Genomic DNA, 24,063 nt, shown 5'->3' on the forward strand with positions numbered 1-24,063 from the left:
ATCACAAGCTAACAAGCTAACATGCTAATGCTAACGCAGCGACAGCGGGCAGATGTTCATCGGCCACAAACAACACGCGGAGGCTGCTCATTGTTTCCCAAACTCGCGGACCTTGTTCCCGCTTGATGGCGAGAGGAAGTGGCGGCTAATTGTGCTTGAGACGTGTGTGACACCACACAATGTGTGTATGTGTGTGTGTGTGTATTGTCCTTTGTAATTTTAGGTGCTGGGGGCTCCGAAACCATGCCATTGTTCACCCTTGTCGCTTCCCCCTGTTGGCGTTGTTAGCGGGTGGCCTAACATTAAACACACACACACACACATACGCGCATGTTGACGTTGGCATTGAGGAAGTGAAGGAAGTGACCAAGTTGACCCGCTGACACGTCTCATTAGTTGAACTTTTTCGCGGGTACAAAAGTGAGCATTGGAAAAGTGCGACAATCTTTGTATATATATTAGGACACATCATTTTGTAATGATTTATTTGAATTTTTTTTTTTTTACTTTAAGATAAAAGTAAAAGTCGTGGAAAACCTTTATCATTCTTTTGGTAATTTATTTAAATTAAAACATTTGATAAATTATAAAACAATTATAATAAAATAGATTAGACGTCAGAGTTTACAGGTAAAGTTTTTTTTTTTTTTTTAAACAACGGGATCAAAAAAAAAAAAAAATCCTGATCCTAATGTCCGTCATTTGGGGCCTTTTTAAGTACTTCTACAACCCCCCATTTAAAAAAAAAAAAAAAGTGAGTGGCACCTGTGGACGTGTGTTAAATTTCAAACGTCACATCTGTGAATTGACTTGAAATGACAGCGAGGTCGTCTCGTTCTCTGATGTGACTTCAAATAATTTGGCCTCCCGTCTGGTTCATCTGATATGTGCGCTTGGGAGGGGGGGGGCGACGCCACCTGACGAGACAGTGGCGATGGGAGGCGCGGGGACAAAAACGCAGTCGTCAGGACGGAGCTGGCGTCAACGACGCCAAAGGTCACCATTTGACTTTCAGGCCATCTTCTACGATTCTGCAATTAGGAATCGATTCAAAATGAATCGGCGCTTTTTAGGAGAGCGGCGGCAACGCTGGCGGCGGCGGTGAAACTTTATCCGCCGCGCGCACGCTGACATCTAACCTGTCGCCTTGAGCCGCTAATTCCGTAAGCAGCCTGAACAGCTTTTAGCGTTTGACACTTGGCCCGCCAGTCGCACTGGGAGTCAGAAGACGGAATTTTGAATTTTTTTTTTTTTTTTTTTAAATCCCACGCTGCGGTAGCGATGGCGGGAGGGCCGACAAAGGGGGATGGGGGGGGGCGGTCGGCGGTCCTTCTGACCTCGCGAATGGCGGCGGGTCAAAAGTCAGCCGCTATGACGGGAACGTCTGCGGCGCGCCTGACGAGCGTCTGGGAACCAAAACGCCGCCCCACATGTGCGTCGCGCCGAATCGCCCGCCGAGAAACGTCGACATTAGCCGGTAGCGAATACGACCGGTGAAGAACATCATTTTTGTTTGTCCGAGTCATCTCGCAACTTTGGAGGTCATCGCACGTGCGCAGGTGCTGCTGGTTTGCTTAGCAACAGCGCAAAACCTTTGCGACTTTGGCGCCACTTTTGCGCTGTCGCCGCCACTCGGCCTCGGCGAAAGCGTTTTGCGACTTTCAAAGAATATTTGCCGTGCGCTGTTTCGTGTTTCTTCGCATGCTGTCTGGTGGCATGAAAGATTCTTCGAAGTCGATTTCAACGAGGAGGGCGCAGACCTCATGAGGACGCGGCCTGACTTTTTTTTCTTCTTCTCTTTCCAAACCTTAAAAGCGCCTTCAATCAGTCCACCACTTTACCCCCCCCCCCCCCCCCCCGCCCCCCAACCCCCCTCCTCTTTCCCGGTTCTCTCCAGAGGCTTTGCACAGACATTTCCCAACAATCCCGACTATTAGCGGAGGCTTGTGATGTCTGATCCGGCCTCGCCGTGCCCCCCCCCTCCCCCCTCCGTGGGGGCCTATTGCGGAAAAGGCGGGTTACAAGAAAAAAAAAGAAAAAAAAAAGAATGACTAAAATCCCGTCTGATTCTGATTCGTGTGCGACAACGAGCGACGCGTCAAACCGCCTTTGGCTTCTCTTGAAAAGACATGTGCTCCACATATGGACAAACATACTTGTGGCGCTCACACACACACGCACGCACGCAAATTTGTGCCTACAAGCACAGAACGACAAGAACACGCACACTCATGAGAATATCGGGGGAGGTGGGATGCGGCTTGTGCGTGTGCGCGCGTATGTCACGGCGGCTGGCGGCCATCGACACAGCTGTCTGCTACACACGCACACGCGCACGCGCACGCACACACTTGGAGTAGTACAGTGTGCGTCTGTGAGAGATCCCCCCCACGACTGTTTCCCATGGAAGGAAAACAAAGAGCAACACACACACACCGAAACACGTGACACCAACTTGTGCCGTTTGTGTCTCAAACAACAGATTCAATCAAGCGACTCCCGATATGATTCAATTGCCTCCAATTCCAACGCGATCCAATTTGATTCACTCCAAAGGAGACGCAAATGGATTCACGGCGATTTCTGATTCGCTTCGATTCCGATTCCCGACGTACGATTAAAATTCACTCCAAATACCATTCGATTCACCCCAATTGTGATCCGAAACAAAACATTCTGATCCGATTCATTTATGAAACGTTCACTATTAGCAATATGATGGTCTCTTATGCTAATAACGATACGATTTTATTGTACGATTCACTCCGACTACGATACGATATACTTCACTTTTTTTTTCTTCAATTGACTCGGAATGCAATACGATGATGCACTTGAATTACGACACACTCCAATTAAGATCAAACACGACTCGTCCGATTTTTTTTTTTAACGACGGTGCCATTCACGCCAACTCCGATATTTGGTTTTATACGAAGGCAAAAACACAAAGCGGATCCGGCCAGCTTTTACTGGAAACGTTTCGGTGCTCATGACGTTATGAGGTCGCACGTGTGACTATTGCCGCCTTTCATGTTTGCGACGCCACATTTGAAGCTGGAGCCAATGACGGAAAGTCACGTGACGGCCGTGCGAGAAACGCTTTGACGTGACTGCGCCGCCGACCGCACATTCTTGCTTTGTTGGCGGCGAGATGCGCCAGTCGCGCCGCGCACGCTTGTGGTTATCGATGCGTGCTTGTGACGAGGCGGGCCGCTTGCGCAATGCACACGCCACCGTGGCGTGTGCGTGAGGACGAGTGTGCGAGCGAGACACAAGGAGATAATCAGCCGCCCCAAATTCCAAATCTTTCACTTTCCCGCATAAAGACGTCAATCGGTGGAATGACATCGTTACAAGTTGCAACGTAGCAACTTGTTGGCTCTTAAGCTCCGCCCACTCGTGCGCCGACAAGTCTTAAATGGTGACGACAAAGTCCGCCATCTATTTTGGAGCATTTGCGATCCGTCTTTGATTCTTTGTGGTCTTGACATGCAGCGTGACCTTTTTTTTTTTTTTTTGTGCGTCCGTTCCCGCCAACTGGCGTTGGAAATCCCCGCCGTCGCCGCCGCCGTCTGAAGGTCTCACAGTTATTTCTGCGCGAGGCTTTTTTGGGTCGTTGAGAAGCGAGCGGGCCCCGAGAGACGCGAGGGTGCCCTGGGAGAGGTCCGCCGAGACGGCCGGTGGGCGGGGCCACAACTCAACGGCTTTGCATCGGCCGTGCTTGCGTTTTCTACAAAATTCTCGTGAGGTGAAGTTGAAGCTTGAATCAAGCTCACGCAAGGAATGCGTGCGTGTTTTTTTGCAACTTAATGTTCCAGTCACACCATTTTGAATCTGGTTTGGATTTTTTCCGGAGAACTTTTTGTGCGACTTCTACTAAATTTCAATAAAGTCCTCACAGTGGTAATGAAATGTGCCAGACTTTTTTTCCTAAAAATTTCCACTGACAACGAATTCCTTCAGTTGCCTTTGTGTCCATTTTTTTTAAACAGTCACATGCTTTTAATTCACAACAAACAACAATGTTTTTTGTAATTTTCAATGCCAATTTAACTGTACCTAATTGAAATTTTTGAATAATTTCGAACTCAAATCAAAAGATGGACATTTCAATGGACGGCTTGCCCCCACCCCTCCAATACAAAACATTTTCACCACATTGACGCACGTTTACGACAGTTTTCTCTCGCTCTATCAAGGCTGCGGGTCACCTTGAAGAAACAAACAAGGTTGGTATGAGCTTGAGGGTTTGATTATTTTTTTTTTTTTATCTGTAAGAAAAGCAGGAAGGGTTGGCATTGAAAATGCCAACACTTCAAACACACAAGTGCACGCACCCCCGCACACACAGTAAATCGCGCCGTTTAAACAAACAGGAGGCCTCACAAGGCCATTCAAGCTTACTGAGGCAAACACACACACACACACCCCCGCACACGCACACCCACGTATGTGATTGTTGTGTCCCACTCGCACACACATGCATACATTGGAATTCCCCCTGGTGGCCTCTCCTGTTTCAGCACATGCGAGGACCAACACAACACACATGACACAGGACAGGCAGGGTGGGGGTGTGTGTGTGTGTGTGTGACGACGGCACTGTCAACCTTTGACAGCATTCAAAAGTTGATGTATTCAGCTTACAGATTTAGCGCATGCACACACAAAAATCATAATAATATGGCATCAATTAACACACACACACACACACTGACATCATACTTGAAGTGTACTTGTATATGTCATTCTTTGGGCACCTCCAATTCAATTGGTTGGCACACGTCTACAAAATGTAATACCGCCATACTTGGACCATCACTGTCGCTCTCTTCGTTTTTTTTTGTTGTTTTTTTTAATCACTGCAACCCAAATGTATCATATTAACTGGTTGGCGCACCCCCATATTTTGACTGTGCACCTCCAAATTAAAGTTAGATTTTAAATGGTGTGCACCGTTACATGCTCATGTGCACAGCGCAGTCTGCAGGGACACACACATGCAGACAACACACACACACACACGCGGTGGTGTGGGGGGCTTTTGAAGACATATTTCTCACCGTCCCCCAGCCAACGCAGGAATGTCAAGTATCCCGTCGGCCTCCCGGGCCGTGCTCGCACGTCACGCGCCGGGCGGCGGCCCCGCGTTCCCACCGGGCGGCGGTCACACGGCACCCGCCTCGCGCTAAACTGCCACCGGCGCGGCCCACGCGGTTGTCTTTGAAGTGGTGCAAACGGACATCGAATGAAAATCAGAGCGGGCGATCTTTTTGATGTTTCGCAAAAATCGCCGCTAATGGATAGCAACTCGCTAATTAGTCGCCAGGCCTCGGGCTGTGTGATAAAAGCAGGGAGGGGTGGACCTGATAAGATAAGTGCAGCGAGGATAGGGATTTCCTAACTGTGGTGCGCACCCCCCCTGAGGGCACCATTTTTTTTAATACCTGCTTCTAAGCGGGTGCACCCTCATCACCCCTCAACACATCCTAAAAAAACCGCCACATTTGACCTCACAAGCGCTCAGGGCGCAGCAGCCCTCCTAAAACGCGCACCCCAACTTATTTCCGACTTGCTGGCGCTGAACTGCGTCCCACATTCTAATCGTTATTTGACCTCGGAAGGCCAACGAAAATCTTTCCCAGTGTTTGCCTCACGCCAGCTGTCCTCACACCCGCAGATAAACACACCTACACATTTGCATACGCAGACACATGATAGCCGCGGTGCGCCCACGCACCTCTACAAGCTCCAACACAGGTAGACACGCACGCACGCAAGTGTGTCCAAGTGGCTCCTGTTTTCCCACCAAGCGGGAGATGCTGGGAAAGTCTTAACTCGTCCATAATTGATTCCGCCAGATGAACACGCGCGCACACACACACACAAGATGACAGGTGCATAGAAACACAAACACAAGCAAAAACACGCACACACACACACACACAGGCCGCTGCTAATACACTAATGCACACATGCAAAAGTCTCACAAATTCACAAACTTCTCACACAAACAGATGCTTACAAACACACGCGCGCGCGCACACACAGAGCGTACATAACGTCATGTTTGCATAGCCCATATACGGTGTCGTGTGCGTGTGCGCGCGCTTGCTGTCGCTGTCCAGCCTCTGGTGTTGACACGGTAAACTGATCCGAAGGGGTTGTGAAGGGAAATATCCTACACGCACGCGCACGCACGCAAGAGGGAGCGGAGAGGAGAGGAGCATCACTCACACGGGGATTGAGTTACAGATGAATTAGAGCTGAGCTGTGGGAACCGCCACCTTCTCCCGACACCACACGCACGCGCACGCACACGTCACTTCTGGACACGACAGCTCCGTGGGGACGTACACACTCAGACATGTACGCGCTGGTGCATTCTTTCACACGCGCACGCATTGACAAACTCAGAATACAAAAACATGAGAACACACACGCACGCGCTGAGCAAAGCAAAAGCACAAAAAGACACACACTCAAACACAATCACTGAAAATATAACACACAAAAAATGCTCAACTCCAAATGTGTGAACGCCGTGACCATTTCACACTCACGTGTGACTTTGGAGGTCAAAGAGGCGTTTAAAAAAAAAGCAGTTGCTCGAGTTTTGCTCATTTGTCACAAGAAAGTACAGACTCGAACTAAAAATAAAACGAGACGTCACGTTCAGTGCAAAACCTCGCACGGATCAATAGAAGAGCGCAAAACGATGCGCAAGTGGCGCCACCTGGTGGTCAAAGCGACAATTGTCACGTTGTGGCCAGCAGGTGGCAGCACTTTGGCGTCAACACGTCGCACAGGATGACTTTCGACTTAAAATGAACATTCAGACTAAAATTTGCATACGAAAGTAAATACGCAAACTAAAACAACATAGGGTCAATATATTAAAAAGATATAAATCTAAGTTTTTCTGAAGTGAAAATTTAGACAAATATTGAAAGCAGTTTCTTTTTAAACAAATGGATGAGAGACAAAAATGATCCCCAAAGAATTTGAGCAATATCAAAGTTTTATTCTTAAAATGTAGTACAGAGAGGAACAGTAGAACAATTTTTTTATTCATTGATTTGAAAACAGAGAGAAGAGCAACAAACCAGGAGAACGTTAAATTCCATCTTTGAAAAGTTCTGGTAGAAACGTAAAAAGAGTAACCTGAATCTTGCTTTTTTGTGTTCGGAGGGCACCGAGTTTTGCATCGCTGTCAGAGAGCAAACAAGTTGAAAACTACAACTTTTTTTTTTTTCGTTTGTTTTTTCAAAATCTTAAAAGCATAAAAAAAAAAATTAAATATTACAGCCAGGACGTGAGGATGGATGGGTTTGGTACGCGAGTAATGTGGGGAAACAAAATTCTGTAGTGTGGTGCCATTTTTTTTTTTTTTTTACTTTTACCATACAAGAAATACAGCATTAAATAAGGAACAGAAAAATCAGTAGAATGGCGCGAATCATATTTAACAAATAAAACAAATGAAAAAAGACGAGAAATTGACGGACAAGCAGCACACGGCAAAGCAGAAGGGAGTTAAATAATAGATTTTTTTTCATATATATATATTCATATCGCATAGACTCTCCACGTATACATATATAGATGTATATATGTATATTTATATATATATATATATTGGTTATATCAGAGGCCCCACCCACAGTGATTTTTAAAAAAAAGTGACACGAGGAGGGAGATGAGGTGTCCCGTACAAACTGCATATGAACACACAATGTATATATTTATAAATATTTTTTTTCTTTTACGGTTTGTAATTCTCTTGATACTGCCGCCCCACGCGCATCATTTGGAAAAAACGTGTGCTGAAGTCATGGGAGGGAACAATCAGAAACGGGAGGAGGTGTCAAGCGAATGGTCGCACTCGAAACGTCGCCCGGCAAGACCGAGAATGAACAACACCAACAATGATCATCATCATCATTTCGCTTGGACAAAATTAACAGTCTTGATTGCATTCTGCTGGAGATAGAAAATTAGAAAACACGAAAAAAAGAAAAAGAAGAGAAGAGAAAGTTCCATTGAGACCCGCTTTTTGGGGGAAACAAAACTAAGAAGAAATAAAAAAGTAAGTGCATGTCTATGATGGTGGAAACAAAGAAGTTTTTTTTTTTGCAGACCAGATAAAAGCAAGTTAACCCCCCCGGAAAATAAAAATCCCCCCGGAAAATAAAAATTTAAATAAAATAAACGCGTAGGACGTCCCATCACTGACAAGTATCAAAATGGCGTTCATGACTTTGTACCAAACAAAGAAAAAGACGTCCGGCTTTAGGTCCTCATTTCACACAGAAAAGTTCTGCCGGCAGTTAGACGGCAAAATAATAAAAAAAAAAAGCACAGGAGTTAAAAAAAAAAACAACCCCCCCAAAATGGCGAAGATTACCTGATAATCCACAGAAGCCCCTTTTACACCGGCATTTTTCCGCCTCTTTGCGCCACGAGCCGACGAGTCGTAACGGAAGCCGAAGTCTTTTTACACGACGCCAAAGCCAATTTTGCAGTGCAGGTCTTAGTGTTGTTGTTTTTCCTGACGGCAACATCAGAAGAATTAAAGCCTCGAGATGACCTTTCATACCCGACACCAAGGTCGATAGAGGAAGTCTGCGCGAAAGGTGAAGAATTAAAAGCCGCGTTGTAGGTCCACAAGTCCACGACAAACTTGGCAAAACGACACGAAAAAAAAAAATTAAAAGCTGGTGTTGTTTGACGTAAAATCTTTGATGGCAGGAAATGATAAGAATTAAAGCTTCGCTGTCAAGCGACATATTCGGCGATACCGGGACAGGGCTGTGAAATTCAAACTCCACACTCACGTCTCCTGTTACGTTTTTTGCGGAGTTGCCGCGTGAAAGAGGCTCGCGTTGATCGAGGTCAAGTTTTGATAAGAATTAAAGCCATGCCGTAGGTCCACCATTTGGAAAGGAAGACGCGCGTGAAGTTGAACGCCCGACAGCCACTTCTCCCGGCAACGCTTTTTTTTTTTGTTGCAATATCTACGCGTGAAAGAGGCTCGTGTTGTTGGAGGTAAACATTTCGACTGACGGAAATGCGAAGAATTAAAGCCATGCTGAAGGTCCGATATTTGGAAAAGACGGCGTCTGCGTGGAAAGGTGCCACTGTCAGGTATTAAGTTTAACACGCACTTCTCATTTCTCCTGCCGTGATCGAGGCTAGCGTTGCTGGAAGCAAACGTTTTGACGACGTGACGATGACTAGAAATCATTTGAAGTAAAGCCGTGGTGTGTATTCTGCGACGAAGTTTATTGCCTTACGTGGCAAAAGCGGATAATGTCAAATGTTGAATTTTGGCTCTGATTTTGCGCTCGCTCCGTCACCTGAAGCTTCTTGCGACGACCAACCTAAGAATTAAAGCTTGGCTGGGTTTGGCGTGAAAGGCAAAAGCGGAGAAATGCCGGGTTTTTGTTTTTTTTTTGGGGGCGGGATCTCTGCGTGAAAGAGGCTATAGTGTTGTAGAGGAGGTGAAGCGTCAGTTGAACAATAGAAGCTTATTTTGTTTTTTCGTTTCATGACGACAGACATCATAAGAATTAAAGCCTCGCTTGTTTTGTAGGTCCAGTATTCTGCGACAAAGCACCAAACGTCGTCATTTGGCAAAAAAAAAAAAACAGAAAAAAACCCAACGAACGATTCAAGCTTTAAGTGAAGGTCAAATGCTTTTTTTTAAAGTGTTAGCGTGACGCGGCGATTGGTATAAAGCTAGTAAAGTACCCCCCCATCCCACACACTTTACTTCTTATACTCTTTTCTTAAAACTCTAAAACAAAACAACAACAACAAAAAACTAATCAAATAAGAAAGGTGTCTTTTGTTTGAAGCATATTCAGTAGTTTTTCCTGCTCCATCTTGGTGTGCGGTCTGTTTGGCACAACAACGTCACAGCCCTCAGTTTTTTTTTTGTTACATTTTTTAAATTAATATATCATAAATATGGCTGCAGAACATTAACGTCATCAAACAGATTTTTTGGTTCCAAGATTTGCGCAGGGAAAAAAAAAAAAGGAAAGAAAAACGGAATAATATAGAATATTTTAGCGCCACTAAACGCCAACTACACAGCAAGTAAAAAAAAAAAAAAAAAAAGGAAACAAATTAACAACAAAAAATTAGATCATCTGTGATAAGACCATAAAATCTTCTTAAATTAAATAATTAACTTTTTTTTTACCTCCAATGATTGGTCTAGCTAGCCCTCCCCACCTATTTAAAAGGAAACATACAACCCCCCCTCAAAAAAAAAAAAACAGATTATTTCAGATAGTCTTCTGCAGAGCATTAATAATAATAATAATAATAATAATAATAATAATAGGAATTAAATCTGTACATGGCGGGGTTCCCACGCTACCAAAGCTTTTTTTTTTTTGTCAAACTCGTATAATTAAGCAACCTCGAGGTTTTGATAGCACTTTTGGAGTTGATTGTTTACCAGCTTACATCTATAAAAAAAAAAAAAAAAAGAAAAGCAAAATATGAGGCTAGAACTCCTTGCCGTCTTCCGGAGGGGCGGCGGCGGCTCGCTCGTGGTCGGCGGAGGCGGAGTCGTTGTCGGCCTCCAGCAGGTCGTCGGCGTCGTCGCCCTCGAAGTCGTCGTCCCCTCGGGGGAACTCCATGGCCTCCAGGCCCTCCTGGCCGGCCTGGTGAGAGTCGGCGCAGTCCACGCAGACGCCGTAGCGCCGCGAGCCGTGCCGGATGCCCACGCTGGCCGCCAGCATGAAGATCTTCTTGCACACCATGCACTTGTACTTCTTGTCCTTCTTGTGCACCTGCCGGGACGATGACGCACGGGACGGGACGGGACGGGACGGGACGGACATGGTGAGTCCAAATGTTTGGTCTGACAGCGGCGACGTTGACATGGACACGTTAATTACGGGATAAAAATGCTTCATGTGCACACCTCATTCGGAATATTCTGACCCGATCAAGCCCGTTCGGAACGAGAGGCGTGAGATTTATGTTGATTTAGTATCCGCTGAGTGCGCATAAAAACATTTATTTCGGTTTTTATCTCCGCGACGCAGTTTGTTCCGACTGAAATTGAAAGTGAGTTTTCGTGTCCATGAAAAGAGTCCATCCGATCAGAATTTGAATCCGAACTCTGGTTGGATTCAATTTCGTACATTAGGCCCATGTAAACGTAGCCAATGAGAACCTCACTTCCTTGGCAGCTTTGATTTGGACAGGGCTCATTTTGCAAGCGCAACGATTAATGGCTAACTAATTGATTAATAAATTCATCGACAACTATTTTTGATAATTGATCAAAGCCAAGTCAAAAACTCTCTTAACAATTATATTTTCTTTCGCGCCCGTTTGAGTCTAAACACAGCATTGGGATAAATTTTGCGTTTGCGAAATATGAATAAAGCAGCAAAAAAAAAAAACTTTTTAGTTATCACAGCAGGCGGCCATTTTGTTTTACTGCCGCTCGCAGTACCAGGCGGGCTCATCTCGCCAACGTCACGTGACTCAACCCGCAAAACGTCCGTGACGTGACGCTCCACCAAACCCGGCAACCGGTTTGCTGAATGGCACTTATTTGTTACTTTAGCCGGCAACGGCGACGCTGTCCAGTTAGCACCCCCCCCTCCGGCGAGGTTAGCATACTGACCAGGGAATGTCTCTTGACGTGCTCGCGGCGAGTGAAGAGCTTGCCGCAGATGTCGCAGCTGAAGGAGCGCACGCCTGAGTGGATGACCAGGTGCCTCTTGAGGGTGCGCCGGTGCTTGGCGATGTAGTTGCAGTGCGGACACTTCAGCTTGTTGATGGCCAGCAGCGACGACTCGCCTAACCGTAAAAAAAAATCAATAAAAAATAGCTCAGCTACGTTTCATTCTCTTCAAATCTGGTTCTTCATATGCTACATCTCCACTATTTAGTTGCCAGCATTTCTTTCCCCCAAGACAACAAATGTGACGTTTCGAGCATCCCACATAGCAGCGAGCGGCTAGTTAGCTTAACTACAGCAATTATATCCCAAAATATATTTTTTAGCACATCCAACAGGGGGGTGTTTTAAGTAGAACCCATTTTCATGTGAATATTTTGTTGCTAACTGCTCGCCGAATGGTTGCTAGCTAGGCTGATGATCGCCGCGATGCAGCAAGCTAGCTAGCGAGCAAGCTAGCGAGCTCGGTTTCTCTCAATTGTGACCATCATCTACGACCTCCTTGAAACGAGGTAGAAGAGGCCGTAAGAGGACCACGGCAGCTGCTCTGTGCTTCAACGGCGCTCCCCCCCCCCGCGCCCGCCGCCTTCGGATGCTAACGAGCTCGTGCGGACAGATGGTTTTGAGCGCAAATTAGTCGCCTATTGATTTGGAAAGCGCTTGGAAAAAAAATGGAGGACGCCAGGGGAAGTGAAGAGTCACGGCCTTTTGTTTGAACCTACAACAGTACCGTCGGCAAGGCAGGTTGCTAAGGTGGCGTGACGGTTTGGGGTGGGGGTGTTGATGAGGTCACCTGTGTGTGCACGTGAGCGTGTGTGTTTGAACACGCATACTCCTTGCATACACGCGTGTTCCTCAAAGAGCGAGATTTGGCCGGGGCGGAGCACCTTTAGCCTTTAACTTAGCATTTTGCATACAACCACACTGTTGCCATGGCGATCACATGCTTCCAACCCAACCTCCACTCAGTTGAGCGGTAATGAGGAAGACAAAAAAAAAAAAGCGCACATTCGCCCGCAACGCAATTGGGGAGGGCAACTTTGGGAAGAAATTGAGTGGGAAGTTGGATGAAAAAGGCAGCGTAAAAATATTTCATGTTGTTGTCGTGACGACGTTTGCACATGCGGGCTAGCTTAAAAAAAATACGTCGTATGTGACGACGTGTGCTCATCGTTGCCGCTTACCGTTCTCCCACGACTCTCCGGGCTGGATGATGTTATACTGGATCTGATTGGCCAGCTCTGGGAAAAGGGGGCGGGGTTTGGGATTTGAGCAGAGATGCAAGAGGGAGACAAAAAATATAAAAGAAAAAAAAAAAAGAAGGGAGATGTGAGAGGTTTGTCGGAGGGGAGGCGGGCGCGGCGTTTTTTGTGTACACAACTAAACAGTCCACACACACACACACACCCCCACACACACACCCCGAGAGGGCTGTATTGTATGTAAAGTAGCGTGGCGGGGGCGCGGGGAGGGCTCAGGGCACACCTACAAGCGCCGTGTCGGGTTGCTACATGTCGAGCAAGTCCCGACATCCCGTTAAGATGGCCGCCACCCTCCCTGGGTCAATAAAGGCATTATTATTATTTGGAAACGAGCCTGTGGCTCGGACGCACCCGGCTGCCCAGGTGGCCACGCCCACCTGACATGGTTTGAAAACTTTTTCAGCTGTTGTGACTTCTAATCGAGCCCAGTCGATTTAGAAAAACAAAACGGTGGAAATAATGCACGCTCGGAAGCGACGACAGTCGCATTTCAAAGGGGCACTAAATGGGAGTCCCCATTTCGAGCGGCTCGAATTATTTCCAAATAAAGTTCAGCTGTTCTAGGAGCTCACACCTTGGCACACTGGAAGAAATTTATTTTTGTCACGTGACTAGTATGGTATCAAATCACATTCATAGAGGGGAAAAAGTTTGAACATTTTTTATTTTTAATTTCAATTTATCGCGAGAAAATTGAATTTGAACGGGGGTGTGCCAACTTTTTCAATTCCGCGTCTCAAAGCACGTTTGCCGACCTCGTGGACTCATCGCTCGATTCCGAGAATTTAGCAGCGCCAAATTCGCCACAAAAATCGATGGCGCGCCTCTCTTTGGTTCTCGCGAGGGCGACGCGGAAAAGCCATGTGACGCGCGCAACAAAACCCGCCACTGTGTAACGCCTAATGGGCCGTGGCGGCCGGACGGCGAGGAGAAGGCGATCCGTTTTGCTGATCGGGATCATCCAAAGCGCGCACATTTGCTTCCCACATCGCCTCCGACATATACGCGCACCCTTGGGCGCAGACCATTAGTGCGCACCCCCCCACAAGGCATCACTTGTGGAGCGCATTAGAGAAGCTGCAGGCACTAAGAGCATTGCAGCGCATTTAGGGGGGAGGCCTGAGGGAGAGGACCCCCCCCCCCTCCCCAACGCTTTCTTCATTATCCTGCATTAGGGAGGGAAGCAAATGTCGGAAAAAACACGTCCTGCGCTTCCGTCACGGTGGAGGAGCGCCGCGCCGCTTTAATGGCTGAAGGAGAGATTAGGGCCTACGAGAAAGGGCGGCGGGTAGATTAAAAGGTTATTCAAGGATACCCGCGGGTGGAATCAACATGTATGGAAGGACACAAAGAGGATTTTCAAATGGAGGCGAGCAGATTTTTTTATTTATTTATTTTTTCTTATTCTTATTATCGTGGCTGGGCGAAAGGGGATGGCGAAGGCTCGTGTGGCGTCGGCGTCCACAAAGCGGGCGTTAACGTGTGTAAAATCCTCTCTGCGCAGAGCCAAGACCCCCGTATGCCCCCACCCCCACCCAGCTCGGGAGCGATTAGCGGGGGATCATCAGGAGGGAACGGCGAGCCAGGTTGAGCCTGCTTGCTAAGCGCGCGCATGCAGCCCGGCCGATGGTGCGACGGCAGACTCCAGCCGTTCACGCACGCGCACGCACACACATTTACACGCATGCAAAATTAGATGCACGTGCACACAAAAAAAACACATGCACACAACATAAACATAATCAATCAGGTACTTATTTGTGGTCGCACGCACCAGATTCAGTGATGCATTGTGATCATTTAGTTTTTTTTTTTTGCACGTACGCCCAAAAATATATTTGCATGACTGCACGTGTTCAAGACGACGACCTCGGTGTGAAGAAGAGCAAGACGTTGCACATCATCAACTCGAGATGTGCGACCTACCGGCGTTTTCCGAAAGCGCCGAGAAGTCCTCTCGGGGATAGGACGCGGACGGCTGGATGAACATGCCCTCGTCGAAGCCCTCCTCGGGCTCGGGCGGGAAGTTGTAGACAAACCTCCGCGTGGTGGTCTGCTTTTTCCGACGGCCGCTGCCGGCAGCGGCGTCGGGGGCCTCGCGCTTGATGGCCGCCGCCGCGCCCGGCTCGTTCCAGACGAAAACCTGCGCGCGGGCCTCGTTGTTGTCGGCCGAGTCGGACGAGTTGTGGTTGTGGTGGCTCCAGCTACCCGGGGGGGCGCCGGGGGGACCGGCCCCGACCGGCGTCACCTCCACGTCGCTGGACTCCTCCTTCACCCTGCCGCCGCCGCCGCCGCCGCCGTCCTCCTCCTCCTCCTCCGCCGCCGCCGCCGCCTTCCCTCGGCTGTTGCCGCTGGCTTTGATGGACAGCTTGGAGAGGATGCTGGTGGCCCAGAAGTTGCTGGGCTTGCGGTCGGGCCTTCCCCGCTGCCCCTCCTTGGCCAACGTCTGCCGCTTGTTGTAGTCCACCACCACCGAGTCGGGCGCCTCCTGCTTGATGCTGATGTTGAGCGCGTCCTTGATGAAGGCCCGGCACGACTGGACCACCTCGGTCATCTGCAGGTAGCTGGCCACCGACATGACCTCGATGGCGTTCTGGCTGGTGAGCAGCAGGTTGCCCGAGTAGAGGAAGTCCAGGATGACCGAGAAGCCCTGCACGGCGGCCACGTCCAGGTGCGTGATGGTGGTGCGCTCCGGCGCCTCGCTTTTGGTCAGGCAGTAGAGCGTCTTGAAGTAGCGGCTGCCCGCCACCAGGATGTTCTTGTGGGCACGGAACACCTGGCCCGACACCACGATGTTGACGTCGCACAGGATGCCGCTCTTGCGCTGCTTGTCCAGCTCCCGCAGCAGCTGGTAGCAGTACGAGTTCTCGTTGGGCTTGTTGCGGTAGTCGTCCTCCGACGAGTTGGTGGACGGGCTGGCGTTGTCCGAGGGCCGGCCTGACTCCTGGATCGAGAAACGAGACGGTGAGCGGAGGACATGGAGAGACGCTAAATCAACAGGGACGGGAATCCAGAACCGGGTCAGCCGGTAGCTCCCTTTGACTGAAAATATTTGATGAACGCTCAACTCAAACATTTCAGTTTTTCGGGATCAATGAGAGTGGAACCGGAAAAACCGAACATTTTCATAACAAAATAGCAATGTAGCGTTTTCCGCAGGCACGGAATATGTTCCGGCTCAACAACGGAACCATTTTAGAATTTAACGGCCCAAAACAAACATGCACAAAGTGTTGCGCAACATGTCAGGAAGCAACGCGCAATATTTACCCCAAAATCAGGTTCCACCTCGATTATTTTTTTGACACAAAACAGTCACTCCTAATAAAGTACAATTGTGTGCGTATCCAAATATACAAAAATTTCCCTCGCAGTCGCCTTTACTAAACACTCCGGCGTCGGCAAACATTCGCGAGGTTCACGACACGCCCGCCGGCGGGGGACAAACTGGTCCGACGGGGGACACAAAAAAAGGACGGCGTGGCGCTTCCGAGCCAAATTCTTTTTCATTGACCGACGGCGAGTGAAACGTTGACGCGGCGCTCGGCGCCAAATGAGACGACCTTGGCCAAACGGATTTGCGATCCAGCGTGACCATCTGTCTAGGATCAAAACGGCCCAACTTCCTCTTTCCTAACTTTGAGGCCTCGCCACATTTTGGGCGTCACGTCATGCCGGACTCGTCAACTCATCATTACGTGTTGGACGACGGTTCTGTTCAGTCGAACTCCAAAAACATTTTAAGCAGGTTTTAAAAAAAAAAAAAAAAAAAAAAAAAAAGTTTCGGAAAGGCCCAAAAGCATCAAATTCTAAAAATAATAATAATGTGAGGCCAACGAAATTAGTTGCGGAAGGCGAACAAACGTGACACATTTGGCCTCCTGAGAGCAAAACAACCACAAAAGATACGAGCTCGCCGCCGTCGGCCATTTCCCCAACCCGCCAAAGTTGAGAGTGAGCGACAAGGCAGCGCTGGAACAAAACAATCAAATAGATTCTTTCCTCCGCAACCGCAAAAGTCGAGTGTTGGGCCAAAACACAACGCTGGCTTCTTGCTCGCATTTTGGTTTTACGCTCAAGGAAGAGGCGAGAGGCGGCTTACACATTGACGCCGGTTTCAGTCAATTATTTCTTGAACCGCCTCGGGGCGACTTTTTTTTTGGGGGGGGGGTTGTTGGTAGTGACGGCGGCAACCTGTCCTGGAACGACGCAACATATGCACCAAAACCACCTCCCACCCGCAAGCCAGCCTGGTACCCAGCAAGTAAGAAGGGGGCGTGTCCATCCCATGCGGCACGACGACGCCCAACGTTGATGTTTTTTCGTTTTCCGATGCAACACAATTGCACAGCAGATGTCCTAATCCAGAACAATTCACATTGCGCCCGCATTTTTGCCCCTGCCCACCACCTTCGTAAACACACAGAAAGCAAGCTGCCAACACACACACACACACACGCACACGCCCCCCCCCCCCCCCCCACACACACACACACACAGCTGGGGTTTCAGCCGATTAAATGCATTTCTCGGAGGTCCCCACCCAGCCCCCACTCTCCTGCACAGCAGCCCGGGCACACAGAATGGCATGTAAAGCGGGGAGAGGAGCGGGTGGGGGGGTGGTTTATCATTTATCCTCGGCCACACAGCTGGAGGGAGAGCGAGTGAGCGAGAGCAAGCGATGGGATGTGAGGGATTGCAAGCGAGCGAATGGGAACATGCTTTAGTAGGCTGGACGATACGCAGCGAGCGTAAAAAGGCTGAAAAGGAGGCGCATAATGGAGGAGAAGTTACAATGGCGAGATAAGAGATGGCTGATAGTCGGCAGACCTTGAGAGAAAATGTGGGGCGGACGAGGAGGGGCCTGGAGGGAGGGGGTGGCGACGAGCGAGCAAGAGAGCGAGCGCCGAAGTCGACGGGTCACCCCATTTTTTCGCGGCCTTCACAATGGCCCGCGTTCTCCCCGAGGCTCATTGTCCACTCACTGTGGGCCTTTTGTGAAATCACTTCTTCCTTCCTCTTCTTCAGACCGCAGAGGACGGAGCCAGGGGGTGCGCCGAGGCGAGTCGGGAGAGGGGAAGACAACGAGGACGCATCAGCGTCAATTTCACGTCGAGCACGATCCTAAAATAAAACGGATTTTTTTTTTTTTTTAAAGAACGCACGCAAATGCAACGACAACTTGTGACACCGAAGTCGGCCCACTGCGAGGATGGAAAAATTGCCCCTAAAGTCACACGAAGTAGCAAACAACATCACATGAGACCTTGGCAAATGCAGGGAGGGGTTCACAAAGTTGAATTTCACACACGAGCCATCGAAAAACATGCTTGACGAATGTTTACGTTGACGGCGGCGAACGGTTGCGTTCCATTTGATGAATCGCCAGTCGATGACTTTCGTCCCTTTTTTAACGTGCAAAATGTGCCGGTATATTTTTCTAGAAAAATTAGCCTCGGTTGACCTTCTGCCTAAAATAGGTTGAAATGTGACGCGGGTCACATGTGAGGCAGACCAAGGTCCCAGAAAAAGTTCTGGCGCACTTGACCATTTGGAGCTCCTGTTAATGATTGGCCGGCCAGCGGCGCGGGGAGCCGTTCGCACGGCCAGACAAGACGGGAAACTTTTGGCTGTCGCGCGAGCGCTACCACCCGCTAGCTTGCCAAACGAGCCAAGATGGCGACTGGCGAGGCGTCAAGATGGGTCGCAGCATAAATAAAAGTGAAACCTCGACAAACACGACGCGCCTCGAACAGAAATCCGGCAGCGTAGCCGCGCACGAATTCAGAAGCTCCGCCCAAAAGTGCATCCAGCCTCTTGAGCGCCAGCATTGATGTCCCGCCCCCATAAATCCTAAATTAAAATTCGACTACAGTCAATGAAGCAAACAACCCCCCCCCCCTCCCCCTCCCCGGCCAGCCGGTCCCCGGATAGCAGAACAATACAGCTGTGTGCATTTGGCCCAAGGTGTGGGAGGGCCGCATCGAGTGTCTCGCGGCCTCTCAACAATGTCGTGCCAGAGAAGACGACGAGGTGTGGGAGGGGGGGGGGGGGGGGGGTGCACACAGTCGCAAATTCAATGAGAATTCTCCCTCTGGCGGCAGCCCACCCCGTTTTACTGACCTGCGGACCCCAATAAACAGCCCGACCAGCACACTAGCTTGCCAAACTGCAAACAGTATGCCCCCCCCCAAAACGGGGGCAGTCTTGTCTTTGGCAAAGGTCAAATGAGCTCTCAATTTTTGGCCCTTGGGGATCACGTCACTTCGCCGAGCTTTGACCCAATCGGAGGGGCGGGGCTTCAACAAGTACCGCAAGGGTGGGGTACATTTTTTTCCTCTCCGAGGGGGCAGACTAAACTTTGGTTTTGGGGTCAACTTGAGGTTTCCGGAGGTGGTGGCAAAAATCCACACCCCTCCAACCCCGTTAAAAAAAAAAAAAAAAAAAAATTGGAGCAACCTGCACTGTCCTGTCTGGTTTTGAAGGGCAGACAAAGGGTGGCGAGCATGGAGGAAAAACAAAACTGAAACTAAATTCCGAGAGGGGAAATTTTTTTTTCTTCTTTCTCCGGTGCACTGAAACTTCACTTTAGTTTCTGCGGTGACAAAAGTAAACAAATGCGGCGAACTTTCTAAAGCATCGACACAGCCCAAAATGACGCTTTGATATTTTTTGAGCGTCTTTTCCTATTGTAGCTTCATTCACATTTGGAACACTTTTTTTTTTTCTTTGATGACGTTCCAACTGGACAAACCGGGACACTGTTAGTTTTCCACGAGTTGCTGGGCATTTTTGCCGGTAAATACAAAAACTCTCCAGTAACTTTTAACCTATTGTGAGCTGATATTATTTTTGGGGGCATTTTTACTTTTTTTTTTTTGTTGAGTCCAAAAAATAACATTTTTTTCCCACAAATGTTTATCCTTTCCTGGACATTTTTGGTTTTTGCACAGAAATTGACGAAAAATATTCACGCAACATTTTACAGATTATATTTGATGCTTTACTTTTTTCCCCCCGCTTATTAACATCCTAGCAGCACTGAGGAACTAAATATAAAGAGTAAATAAGTTTTTCACAACTGCCGTGCAACTTTTTGTGGCTCTCGTCACATTTTGACCTTTTCAGCCTTTTTTTTTTTTTTTTTTTTTTTTTTTAAATCCCAACAAGACGGCACCCACACAATTCCCGACAGCAACCGCTCTCCAACGTGACGCGCATTTCGCACAGTTGTCCTGCGTGCTAGTAAGCTAATCGAGTTAGCTTCTCTCCCAACGCTTAAACGCGTGTCTTACACAAACATTAGCAGCGCACGGGATAGCAGGACACGGCGTACGTGCGGGGGTCCTCGTCGCCGGGGAGAATCGGCGGCGCCTCCTAATCCACTGGCAGCGCTTTCCTTCCCAATTAGACGCGCGTCCGCGTTAGTGGATCACTTCAAGTCATTCTGATTAGCGATTGCGTGCGGCGCGGGAAGGAACTAAATGTGGTCGGCCAATCCTCTTGCGAGTCAAACGGACCTCGCAAGTCGGCCGTGACAGCTCGCTCGGCGCCGTCGTCGGCACAAACGCTCTTTGACACCCGATTGGGATGGGCCGCGACGTCGACCAAACACTCCCTGGTTTTATGGCACGGCCGTGCAAATGTCGGTGCCATAAAAAAAAAAAAAAAAGAAATAAGCACTCACATACAGTCTTTACAGTCACATAGCCTGAAATATTGGGGAGGTGATTCGAACGAGGCTAAATCACAAGATACGCCCCAAAGGGACGCCGGTCGACAACAACAAAAAACGATATTATACGTAACATCCGAGTTAAATTTCACGGATCGAGTGGGAGCTTCAACTGAGTAAAATTCTCCTAAAGCTCGTCGCACGCAAGGATTTTCCTATCTGAAAAGTCTGGTGATTTGTTACAGACCTCACGCGTAAAAGATGAAAAAAAAAATTGTCGATCAAGTCCCAAAATGTCCGTTTTTTTACCAATTGACAAAAGATTTGCATTTTGTTCCGTTACTGTACCCAAAACTAACTTAACCCGGCAACCGTGACTCTGATGTTGCTTGCCGTTTGACACCTCTGTATTGGGGATTTCCATTTCACCCTGCTATCAAAAACCACTTTTTTTTTTTTAAATGCGCTTTTCCAGTATGGATTTTTGGGGGTCATTCTGGCACAAGGCCTCTGATTTAGCTCCCCAAGGGGATGAGGGGGAAGGTTGTGTAAAAGCACCCGAGGTCACCAGGGAGCGCGAGCCTTGAGAAGCATCACAGGAGGGCCAAAGGGGGGTGGGGGGGCGCGTTGCGGCTCCCCTTGTCGTTGTGACCTCTGGCGAGATAGTAATCAAGACAGATGCTGATGCAACAAAAAAACAGAGAGGAAAAAAAGGAGGGGGGCTTATATCCACAATGGAATAAAAGTGCTTAAATGTTATGATTTAACACATTTAAAATATTTAACTCAAACATCAAATTAAGCAAATAAAAATGTTAAACAGATAGGTAAAACTGTTTATTTGAACAGTAAAATAATTCGCTTACATTTTGTGATTTATAATTTAATCTGTCATCAACAAATCCATTTATTTTAAAAAATATATATATTAACTTGCCAAATCGTTAATGTATTTATTTACATATATTAAAATTTGTCATTTATTAGACATTACAATATGTATTGCATATATTAGACAAATATTCAAGGCTCTTTTTGCGTCTTATTTAGTCTTGAGGAGAGCTCCGCCGTGAGCCTCGATGGGCCCCGGGCTACAAGTAGCCCACCACTGGCCTTGAACAACGACTTTCGTGTTTTTTTTTCACTATAAACTCAAGAAACAAGCGCAGACGAGTCATAAGACCTTCAGTAGGATTCGATAGCCATTTAACAATTAAATATCCCAATTTGTTAGCCTCCCCCGCGAGAGGTTTACCCCGGACTCGAGCGTCCAATCCCGGATACTGGGCCAGCAAGCTACGAGCTAGCTTAGCATCGAGCTAGCGCCTAAGCTAATTAGCCGCAAAGCGAACAACGTTACGAGGGGGGGCGCGAAAACTCTTCCAAGCTCGTTTTCCACGCAGAATATTCGACAAAGTGACTGAAACGGGGATGACTCGCGCGACGTGACAAAAGCGGACAAAAAGGTGCTCTTGCGGTGTCTGAAAAGCGTCCGACGTCGACGTTTGACAGCGGCGGAGGGCTGCGGGGTGCTCCCGAAGCGGGTACCTGTTTGCTGGGGTCATTCCTGCTGTGCTCGGACGACAGGTGATGTCGGAGGAGCAGGGCCCGCTTGTAGCTGCGGCTGCCCTTGGTGAGCTCGTCGCCGCCTCGGGGAGCGCCGTCGCGGCACCACGAACACGACATGAGCCCCGTCTGTTGGCAGAAGCGCAGCCACGGGAACTCGTGGAGCCACGACGCGTGGAAGAGCGAGTGCTTCTGGAGCAGCGTCTGCGGTCGCATCTCCACGCCGCATTTCCTGGGTCCCGCCTCGGCGTTCCCCGATTCCGCCAAGTCCCCGCTGGCCGCTTCCTTGTAGCCGTTCGCCGCCGAGTCGGCCGAACCCTCCGCGTCCTCTTCCTCCTCGGCGTCGGGCTCCGTGCTGTCGCTCACCGAGCCGGCGCCCTCCAGTCGCTTCCGCGTTGGTCCCGACGCCCCCAGGTCCCCGTCGTCGTCTTGGTCCGGCCGGTTGCCGTTAAAATGTCGGTCCTGGCAGGCCGGGGCCTCCCAGCTGTTACCGTTCCCCCCGCCTCCGGAACCCGTTAGCCCGGCTAGTCCACCGCCTCGGAACGCCAGCGACCTGCGGTTCCTCTCGCCGGACATTTTCTTGCGCTTATGACAAATGTCTCACTTGGATCCCCCCCGCCACGGCAAAATGTTTCCCTTTCCCTTTCGTCTCCCAGCCGCCGTCGTTGCTCGTCGTCTTTCGGTCGCGGGGCCCCCGGCCGGTGCAAGTTTTCAGGGTTCTGGCTGCGTCCGCGCAGGCCCCGCAGAGGTCGAATGGCAACGACTTTCCTGCCCACAATGCACCTCGACTGGTGGTGGAGGAGGAGCGGGAGGGTGGCCGCTTGGAAGAGGGCGAGATGGGGGTGCTGTGGAGCGCCAATGGGGGCTTTTGTGTGTGCGAGGCTGCACCCATTTTCCGCATGCTTCTCATATCTCTCCGTCTCTCGCGCTGGCTCTTTTTTTTTTTTTTGGTTTAGTTTTTTTTTTATTTATTTCCTTATCCCTTCAACCACACAAATGCACTTTTTGAAGGCCTTTAAATCCCTGTTGGATGGTCGCACGTGATCACGTGACCTGACGCTATTCTGACGTAGGTAAACTGTGGATTATACTTCCGATATTAAATACATCGAATAAAAGTGATCTATTACATTAAATATCACCATAATAGTTAAAAGTATGTTTTATTATGCGAATAAATGATTGTCGATATGCAAAAATCCTGAAAATATATAATACAATAATACTATCAAAACAACTATGAACTACATCACTAATGATGTAATATTATTTTAAAATTTGGAGTATTTTACTATTGTCCATATTGAATACACAAATCAGCTGATGCCAGAAGTTCCCCAAAAGAAAGGTCCCATTCCTCTTGAGCCTTCCCTTCTTATAGGGAAAGCTAACAAAAGACACAAATATCCAATTCTCCCCCTTGTTGCATATGCATTCTCATCCAACTTGCCCTTACATGGCCATCCAAAACCCTCAAGACGAGAACAGGTGTGGACTCCCCTGATGTTGCTCCTCTGCGACATCTCGTCTAAACCGGGACCCGTTCCTGTGTTTCCATCCTTGAGGTGTCGGGGACCCCTGTCAAAATCCCTGACCTGACATAAACTATGTTGAGGCCCAATGCATATCAGAATCGTAACTCATTGTACAGGGAGAGAGCGAAACACAAGACTATCCATTCACCGGCCCAACAGTTGCGCCGTGGTAAAAGTCGAATCGAAGAATTAGGAGCTTCCATATGTTAGAATGTATGAAAATGGACTACACAGCATCCAATATTTAGTTTTAGCCAGAAAACTATTACTCAAATTATAATGTAATGACTTTATTACTTTTTGTTTATT

General features: G+C 48.6%; 1 protein-coding gene across 2 annotated transcripts; it reads right to left on the bottom strand.

Annotated features, from left to right (window-relative positions):
- Positions 1-7,006: 7,006 nt before the first annotated feature.
- On the bottom strand, positions 7,007-22,922 carry zbtb10 (zinc finger and BTB domain containing 10). 2 transcript variants are annotated; one of them, XM_088319368.1, is made up of 5 exons: positions 22,202-22,922; positions 14,905-15,922; positions 12,901-12,957; positions 11,660-11,835; positions 7,007-10,811 (listed from the first exon to the last, which is right to left on the bottom strand). In XM_088319368.1, the coding sequence occupies exons 1-5, from the start codon at positions 22,793-22,795 to the stop codon at positions 10,524-10,526; spliced, it is 2,133 nt and encodes a 710-aa protein (XP_088175494.1). In that variant the 5' UTR covers positions 22,796-22,922; the 3' UTR covers positions 7,007-10,523. The 2 variants fall into 2 exon arrangements, with proteins under 2 accessions (XP_088175494.1, XP_088175495.1); XM_088319369.1 differs by lacking the exon at positions 12,901-12,957.
- Positions 22,923-24,063: the final 1,141 nt, after the last annotated feature.

This window comes from Idiotropiscis lumnitzeri, chromosome 16 (genome assembly GCF_059441095.1).
Source record: "Idiotropiscis lumnitzeri isolate Australia: NSW breed Sydney's pygmy pipehorse chromosome 16, RoL_Ilum_1.0, whole genome shotgun sequence".
NCBI classification, from domain to species: Eukaryota; Metazoa; Chordata; class Actinopteri; order Syngnathiformes; family Syngnathidae; genus Idiotropiscis; species Idiotropiscis lumnitzeri.